This window comes from Camarhynchus parvulus, chromosome Z (genome assembly GCF_901933205.1).
Source record: "Camarhynchus parvulus chromosome Z, STF_HiC, whole genome shotgun sequence".
Lineage (NCBI taxonomy): Eukaryota > Metazoa > Chordata > Aves > Passeriformes > Thraupidae > Camarhynchus > Camarhynchus parvulus.
Window position 1 is genome coordinate 46,172,831 of NC_044601.1, and position 9,452 is coordinate 46,182,282.

Genomic DNA, 9,452 nt, shown 5'->3' on the forward strand with positions numbered 1-9,452 from the left:
AGAGAGGATATAATTATTCTCCCCTTATATTATTTATTTTTAAAATTATACAGGTATACAGAAGGTGTATATATAACTTAGAAAGAACCTTTCCTATTAAGAAGCTATAAACTTATCTAATTGGTACATGGCATTATGCTACACACCAAAGTAAGCCAATTAATATTTTTTTGAAACCTCCTAATGAAACATTTTCAGGATGAAGGTATTTAGTGTTCATTGCGAAACTGTAAACACTCTGTACTATAGCTGAAACATGAATCTAGTAATTAATTAAACAAGTACCACTACCAGTTACTTACTAAAACAAATAAAATCTACTAATTAAAGATTTGGAAAACACTAAACCAGGTCACTAGCAGTTATTTTTACTTCACTTAGTATTATCACATTAGTTCTGTTATTAGCTCTGTTATATCACATTAGTATCCTAAAGAGGTCAAACCTCAAAAACCAAGTGTGAATTCAAAAATTAATTTCCTCTTAAACCTGGGGGAAGTTAGAGTGAAAACAATCAATGAAAGGTACCAATTACATGCAATATGTTTTTGAATTTAACAGTTGAAAACGATAATACTTCAAAACTCTCAGTGTAACTTGTATATTTTTGTGTGTTTCAACTAATTAGAAAATTTAAGAAGGTAGGTTTGGTACATTTAATCTGCATTCTAGTTTCCATTTAAATGTCCATTTCCCATCTTCTAATCTATCACGTTCAAAGTAAAAGCCTAAATAAATGTATACGAAGCTATAGAATTACAAATACATGATGCATCTTTTGGACACGCAAGTGTGTCACAATCCATGTAAAAGGTATAGTTAGCTGCAAATCAACAAGTTATTAATTTTTCCACAGACATATCTTTCTAAATGTATACAGTTTAAATTTTATAAGATATCAAAAGAAGAAAACAGATATCTTTAGATCTGTTACTCAATCAGGAACTACATGGAACCATACAAAACTCCCTGCAGCAAAATCTCAGCTGAGTAAAAAAGCCAATATTAGCCTTAACTAACAAAAATTAAATTATTCTGCACATGTTATATCACACCTCTGTCTTCTTCTGAGAGATCATGCAACCAAATAGCAACTTAAAACTAATTCTTCCCAACAAACAAGTTAGTTCTCAGACAGAGCTGATCCAGCTGCTTTGCTTCCATGATTATCTTAGTCAATTCAAAGGACCTAGTAGGTTAGATGTCAGATGCAAGTGGGTTTCTCATATTGAGTCACCCAATTTATTCATTATCACACAGTATGTCCTACTATAAACATGCTTAGCATTCAAAATATGGGTATCAAGTTACATCAGGAGATTTCTTTCAAGTTCTAATTCTTTTATTAAAACTCAAAGAATCCAATCTGTACAGGAATACGCACTCTTACGCGCCAACAGAAAGTGTCAATAAACAGCATCCAGTGACAAATCTGGAAATAAATGTTTATAAATTACAATATTACAATACTGTTGAAATGAAGTTGAAAGGCAAATATTAAAGAAAGCACAGTATCCCAGTTGTAATCAGTAACTTAGACACACAAAAAAAAGAATCCTGGAGACAGCAGTGGGAATACGTATGGAAACACTGAGTGATTAAGTGTATTACCTCATCTTAAATACTCCATAAGAAGTATGCTGCAACTGGAATGCAATATTGACCAGTACATTTAAAATAAAACCATAATAAAATTAACAATATAGTTTTGATTTATTATCATGGTTCTGCTTTTAACAGAATTTTCAAGCTGTTCTGCCAACTGCAAGTAATTCTGTTAATGTATAAAACTAGAGGAATATAATTCTATGACCTAAAGGTCTGTGGAGTTTTGACCATTTAATGCCTTGATTTTGTAGAAGAAAATGTAGTGATGCAATGAACAAATGGCACCAAAAAATCAGATGTTTTTTGATAATTTTTTCCTATGTTTTACATAAAAATCTACAGATACTGCAAAGGATTGTAGTCAATAGACTACATATTGCAGACGACATGACAAGAACAGATTGAATGGATAAAGTCTTGCATAACAATTATAAGTAATGGAAATTCTCTAAGAGCCAGTGGATTTCTTTGTAAGGAAAAAGTAATAAGCTGGTCTCTATTTAAAAGCAATACATCATCTAAAAGACCCAAACAAACAAAACAGAACAGACCTTCCAAAATCACCTAAATGGAGTAGAGTACTTCCCTGTCAGCATTCCTATTGATCAGCTGTGACCTCAGTGTTGTTCTTTTTCAACAGTAATCAACTCCTAGCAGGGGTAGCTTTGGGCTTGTCTAGTTTGGAGAAAAGGAGGCTGAGGGCCTTGTTGCTCTGTACAGCTTCCTGAGCAGGGGAAGATGTCCATCTCATCTCTCTGGGACCCAGTGATGGAATGAGTGGGAATGGTTCAAAATTGTGTTGGGGAGGATCAGATTTGACATTAGGAAGCATTTATTTAGTGAGAGGGCAATCAAACACTGGAATGGGCTTCCCTCCTGAGGGAGAGTGTTGGATGCCAGGAGCCTGTCACTGTTTAAGAGGCATTTGCACAATGCCCTGTAATAACATGCTTTAACTTTTGCTCAGCCACAAAATGGTCAGGCAGTTTGGCCATCAATTGATGTAGATCACTTCCTACTGAGCTACTCTTCTCTAGACACGTTCTCATTCACAAAACAGATGCTCATTAGTATAAATTTATTGTTATCTACCAGGAGGCCCTAGAGCCTTCTTGATAAACAACCAGGTCATAACAGAAAATTCTGGTCCTTCAAAATTTGTAGCATGATGCTTTTATCTTGTTCTCTGACTACAAAAAGCATTGGAAACACACATGAATTACTATTCCTAAACAAAGATTATGAAAACTTATCCATGAGATACAAGCACAAATAGAGAGGTACATGAACTGCAGAAATTAATTGCCCCATAAAATGTTGTTTTAAAGGTACAAGTCAATCCAAATGGTAAAAAAAGAAAGAAGAAAACCCCTTAATCAAACAGTGTTGCTACTGTATAGGCCCATTTCACCATGTGACAAATGTGGAGATGCACTTCTACACGGCAACTAGCAAAACATGTTATTGCCACAACCATCCTGGTTTGGACTGTATCCTACCAAATGAAAAAACCACACAATCTACTATGCAAATAGGAATAACCAATTATTAAATTATGAAAATCTTCTGCTTTCAAAAGAATGGTACAAAGACTTTATCCAGTATCATTGCATCCTCTTGAAAGCATGACGAGCACAGAAAAGGCAACCCCCAGTCTTATAGTTACAGAATGTCCTAATGTATTTGATGCAGCAAGTGAAAAAAAAACCAAAAAGCAATCATTTCCCCTCTGTGATTAACCTGGCCATATTACTACACCAAGGAAAATAAATCCATTTTAAAAAATCAGTTTTGACAAAACTGAATCATGGGGAAAGCCTAAAACATAGTTACTCTTCATGTCTCAAAAGTCATGGGTTTCTATCCCATTGTGTCAAATTCTGGCTTCTTGATAAGACTTAACACAAATAAAGAATAACACGAGGAAAAAAAGGTAAGAAAACTACCTATTTTACTTGCAGCTGATCAAAGTCTAAAGTTTAGGTACGAATTTTTACATAAATTTCTTGTGAAATGCACAGAAATGGAACCTAACTGAACATATTTTAGTATCAGTATTTTTTGCAGTCTACTTTGTTTCTTTTCACTAATATTTTTATTGTTTTCCTGTGTATGTAATATATAAAAAAGATGCACATTTAGTTAGATTTCCTCACAGTTATCCTTTACCAAATAAAATGCCATGACAGTAAATCAAATTATATTGCCTCTGTCCTACCTGAGGATCTGAAGAAACAGAACTGTCCTGAACAAAGGCATTTGGGAAAACTGGACTTGTGCTTTTCTCCTCATCAGATGACATTCTGCACAAAGTAAGTCTATAAAACAGTAGAAGCTGAACTTCATTTTTCAGTTTCAGTATGTAAACATATATTAACCAACATTTTCCCCAGAAACAGATTCTGCTGTTACAACTGGATCAATGCCCATTCTGTGCACTAAACTGATTGAATAGTCTCATTATATAATGCTGGAAACTGTCTAATCCAAACCATACCCAAAATAATGGAAATATTTTCACTAACTTATAAGAAAACAAGGAAAGACCAAAGCAACAATGTCAGTTGTTGCAGTTACAGATATATACTCCTGTGTCAATCTCTCATTTTTATTCACACTGTATTGCCTTTTAGCTTATCAGGCTGTTTGTTTCAGTACAAAATTCCTACAGAGCAACATAAGAATGTATAAGCTACACTGTGCCCATCAACTATGTTACCTCAGCCACAGCCCAAGATAAGACAGTGCCCTGAACACTCCTGTTCAATACCCTGGATATTACTGGTCAACATCAGTCTCCCCACTATTTTGAGTTTCAGGCCCAGGAACATGAACAGCTATGGAAGGACAAGTAACACCTTAGGTTCAATAAATACCAATCATTCCAGCAATTTCTTAGCAAGACAGTGAGATATTCTTTGAATATTTGGGGTGTAGGCAATGTTGAAGAATTGACAATAAGCTTGAAGACCTTGTGAAAGATATAGGTATCTTTTAACCTAATACAGCCTTGTATAGGTCTTTCAGTGAAGAACTGAAGCTCTTGTGATAAGATTTGACAGAATAAAGGGAAAAGGACTCTAAAGAATATGGCAGAGGAGGGAAAGATGAAAGGACTTACAAAATGAGGGGAAACTGAGCATAAAGCAAGGTAAGTTTGTTAATGAATGACTGGCAGTGTGATATAGGTGCCTGATCCACACGAAAGACAATTAGACTATTGACTAAGGAGTTGTCAGGAGAAAAGGCATACCACCATAAATAACCAGAGGAACTGACTGACTATACAATGTAGCAAACAACTTGCAAGGAAAATTTATTTTTAGAGAGATCTTTACAACTGTCAATTATAATATTCTTGTTTTTTAAACAGATGCATTTTCTGACAGAAATGTAAATTTTAAATTGCTAGTTGTACTGTCATAAAACTGGCAGGAATATCCTACTTAAACACCATCAATGTTTCTCAAAGTATCAAACTCCCCACATAGTTCTCTACATAGGAATACAGATAGAAATTAATTATCCTTTTGCTCTTGGAGCTGTTCCATACATTGATTCTTCCTGCACCACAAAAGGTCTCTCTGCCATGGTTATTTTTACACCTTTCAGAATGGCAAGTTCATTTCTGTGCTGATGATGGATGTTTAAAAAACAATATGAAGACAGTTTCAAATGCTGAGATTTCCTGTAGCTCAAGGTTCAAAAGACATGATCACCATCTTCCTACTTCCTTCTGAGCCCTCATATACCAACTACATTTTTAAAGTATAAAAATGGAGCCTAATGAAGGTTTACTTTGTACTTTTATTCCTGTATATCTACGAGTAGATAACAGAAGAAATACTACCTTCAGCTTCACCTTTTTCATTGTCTCCTGGTCTGACAATTTTCTCCTTTCTTCTCTCACATGAATAATTCCTTATATATATCCTTAGTTTTAGCCTCTCTACATAAGGAAATAGCTCTATACTAGCACTCCACCTTCTTTTAGCTGATAAAGTCTTTCAATACCAAAAAATACTTCTGCAACCCTAAAAAGTCGACTTCAATTTCATATGCATTCCTACATGGTTTCTCAAATTGTGGATCCTGACTATTCTAAAAACCCTGGATCTATTCAAAGATGTGCGTGCATTACTGAAGACCACAAAGAACCAACTATCTAGCACTTACAGGAATTATATGTGTATTTGCAGCCAGTAGTTCTAAATATTGTCACACCTTTCCTTCTCAGTATACTTCAAAGGAACTAAACTATTGATTTTTCTGAGAAATAGGATGGCAAATGGAATTCAGTGTGAATACAGATAAGTCCAAGGAAGCAAAAAAGAAAGGTTTTTACTGAAAAGTTTGTTCAATAACTCAAGACCACTGTCCTGAGTTCTGTTTTCAGTTCTCTAAGATCATGCTCCTTACATGCAACCAAGTGGATCTAGCTCTCTACTTATCACTGAAACTACTCTCTGGTCTTCCAAAACTCAAAAGATTCCTTCATCACAAGTGACAAAGCAAAGTGACCTCAGTCACTCATACAGCTTCCCCTCAAGGCCCCTGACCATTTTCACTGCCTTCCTTTGGATGATCTCAAATAGCAGAATGTCTCTCTTACACTGTGGCACTCAGAGCTGCCCCCAGCACTCGAGGTGAGGCTGCCCCAGTGCAGAGCACAGCAGGACAATCCCCTCCTTTGCCCGGCTGGCCATGCTCTGCCTGATGCTCCAAGGACATGGGTGGCCCTCCTGGCTGCCAGGGCACTGCTGACCATGTTCAACTTGCCATCGACCAGGATTCACTAGACCACTCCAGTGGAGCTGTTTTCCAGTTTGTTCTTACATCCAGGGTTGCCCTGTCCCGGGTGGATTTTCTGCCTTTGAGGAAATCAACAGCCCTACCTAATTGAGTATTGTCAACAAACTTACTCCAAGACAAACGCCTGCATCCAAGTCAATTAAGATGCTGAAAAGCATCATGCCTAAGATGGAGCCCTGTGGAACCCTCTAGGGGCAGGTCCTCAGCCTGATGTCACCCTGCTCACTGTAAGCTTCTGTGCCCACCCCATGAGCCAGCTACTCACCCATTACGTAATGTGTTATCCAGCTGCGTGCCGGACATTTTCTCCAGAAGGATACTGTGAGAGACAGTACCAAAAGCTTTACTGAAATCCAAAAAGATCACATCAGCTGGTTTCTCTTGATCAAGTAGGTGGGTCACCTTGTCATAAAAGGGAATTAAGTTTCTCAGGCAGGATCTTCTCATGAACCCACCCTGGCTGTGATCTATGACAGCATCAACATTGCAGACCAAAGCAAAGAACTCATCTCTGCCTTGTCTATGTCCCCATTTGTGAGGTGATCATCCTCGTCATGTAACAGGATCATGTTATTTCTGGACTGCCTTTTATTATTGACACATTTTTAAAAATTACTTTTTCTGTCCCCCACAGTACTGGCCAGCTTCAAGTCTAACTGAGCTCTGACCACATAGATTTCTTGTCCACCATGGAAGGCTGAATTTCTGTATTTCTCCCATGTAATCTGACTTTGCTTCCACTGGGCATATGCTTTCCTTTTTTGCCTTAGCCTCAGAAGAAGATCTCTGCTCAGCCAAGCCAGCCTAAGAATAACTTGTCAGCTTTGATCTCAGTGAACAAGCACTAAGTACCACGAAATACCAGATAAGTTCTTAAAAGAGAAATCAAGGGATATTAAGAGACCACCTCTGGGTCAACAAGTTAATTTGCTAACCTGCAAATCATTGTATGGGGAAAGACAAGTGATAAGAACATCCTCAAGCTTACCAGGTTCTTCTAAACTTATCCAAGCATCTGCCAAAATATATTTCTGACTTCATTCAAGAAAGATTCCTACTAACAGCAGCAGTTTCTTCCAAACCATAAGTATACAACTACAGCAGTAACACCGCTACTTTTAAGAAACAGGATGCAACAATAAAGACCTTGGTCTGACTCAGCATCGTTGCTCTCCTCCTTAATTTTGAATTAATTAAGCTGTGCTCAGGTTTTTGTGTGTTTGGGTTTGTTTTTAACTAAAGATGATGCTTTCCAAATAATTTAGTGTTTCACTCGGATCAGAGGACTCAACACCTAGGAAAGAGAATCATGGGTAAGGTCAGAACAGACCACAGTGGGTCATCCAGTTCAGACCTCCTGCTTAAGCAAGGTCATCCTGGAGCATACAGTCCAGGATTGCACCCAGGTGGTTTTTGAATATTTCAATGAGGGGGACTCCACAACCTCTCTAAGCAATCTGTTCCAGTGTACAATCACCTACGCAATAAAGAAGTTTCCCCTCATGTTCAGGTGGAACTTCCCGGGCTTCAGTTTCTGCCCATTTCCACTTGTCCTACTGCTTGGCACCACTAGGAAGAGCCTGGCTCCATGGCCTTGGCACCTTCCCTTCAGATAATTATAGACATTGATGAGGTCTCATCTCAGTTGTCTCTTCTTGAGGCTGAACAGGCTCAGCTCCCTCTGCCTTTCCTCGTAAAATGCTCTAGTCCCCTCATCATCTTTGTAGCCTCTGCTCCCCAATTCCAGGATTTCCATGTCTCTCGTGTCCTGAGGAGCCCAGAGCCGGACACAGCACTGCAGGTGTGGCCTCACCAGGGCTGAGTACAGGGGCAGGATCACCTTCCATGACCTGCTGGCAATGTTCTTCCTAATGCTCCCCAGGATACCATTGGCATTCTTGGTCACAAGGACACATTGCTGGCTCATGGACAGCTTCTTGTCCACCAGGACCCCCAGGTCCTTCTCCACAGAGCTGCTCCCCAGCAGGTCAGCCCCAGCCTGTGCTGGTGCCTGGGGTTGTTCCTCCCCAGGCGCAGGACCCTGCACTTGCCCTTTCTGAATTTCAGATGCTTTTTTTCTGCCCACTGCTCCAACCTGCTGAGGTCCTTCTGAAGGGCTGCACAGCACTCCAGAGCATTGGCCATTCCTCCCAGCTTTGTGTTCTCAGTGAATTTGCTGAGGAGGCATCTGCCCCTTCATCCATGCCATGGATGAACAAGCTAAAAAGTTCTGGGCCCAGTATCGAGCCTTGGGGACCACTGCCAGTGTCCCTGATAGAACTACATCTCCTGCCAGTAGAGGCAAGACATATTCCTCGCCTTCAGCTGTACCTCCCTGTAAAGCAGCGCTGCTCACGCTTTTAACTCCTCACTCCAGCAGCTCCGCAGCCGCCCCGGGGCCGGCAGCGCCCACACCGCAGCTGCCATGGCAGCCGGGGACAAACAGCGACAATCCGCTGAGTGTCCCACAGAAACCAGGGAGGCACAGGGGTGGTCAGGCAGCCGCGAATACGACAGATTATGAACAGGAGATTCTCCTTTGCATTTCTTATACAGAGCTTTCAAGGCAAACAGCCCAACCAGTGGGCAGGGAGTGCCCACTGGCACCCCCAGGAAACTCGGAGCTCCGCACCGCTGCGGGCGGCAGCGCGGCCCCGGGCAGGAGCAGGGGTGGGTGCTGTGCGAAAGACGGCGCGGCCCCGGCCCCCCTGGCTCACCTGCGGGCCCCGGCCGCGCCGCCCTCGGCCCCGACGGTTTCAAACTGCCGGAGCGGAAGAGGAACCACTGCTGCGATAGGCTCAGGGTTCCTCTGCAAGGCACCCTCCGATTGGGCGGCTTGGAGGCGAAACAGCCAATCGAATAGCCAGGCCGGGTGGGCGCACGCCGCCAGCCCCGCCCCGCCCGCGGGTGGCTCCTGCCGCACGCTGATTGGTGGGGCTGTGCCGGGCCCGGGGCTGTGCCGGGCCCGGGGCTGTGCCGGGCCCGGGTGTCGCGGGCCTGCACTGCCCGTCCGCGCTCCGCGCCGGCGGCCA

General features: G+C 41.0%; 1 protein-coding gene across 3 annotated transcripts in view; it reads right to left on the minus strand.

The window, feature by feature from the left end:
* The window catches only part of POC5 (POC5 centriolar protein), a 27,813-nt gene extending 18,611 nt beyond the window's left edge, over positions 1 to 9,202 (minus strand). Inside the window, exons 1-3 of one of the 3 annotated variants that reach the window (XM_030968582.1) lie at positions 9,138 to 9,196; positions 3,827 to 3,926; positions 1,385 to 1,432 (exon numbers count right to left, since the gene is read on the minus strand). In XM_030968582.1, coding sequence (XP_030824442.1) covers positions 1,385 to 1,432; positions 3,827 to 3,910 — 132 coding nt within the window. In that variant the 5' untranslated portion in view covers positions 3,911 to 3,926; positions 9,138 to 9,196. Of the gene's footprint in view, positions 1 to 1,384; positions 1,433 to 3,826; positions 3,927 to 9,137 lie in introns of all 3 variants that reach the window. The other 2 variants (XM_030968583.1, XM_030968584.1) reach the window with 2 other exon arrangements.
* Between the last annotated feature and the right edge of the window lie 250 nt (positions 9,203 to 9,452).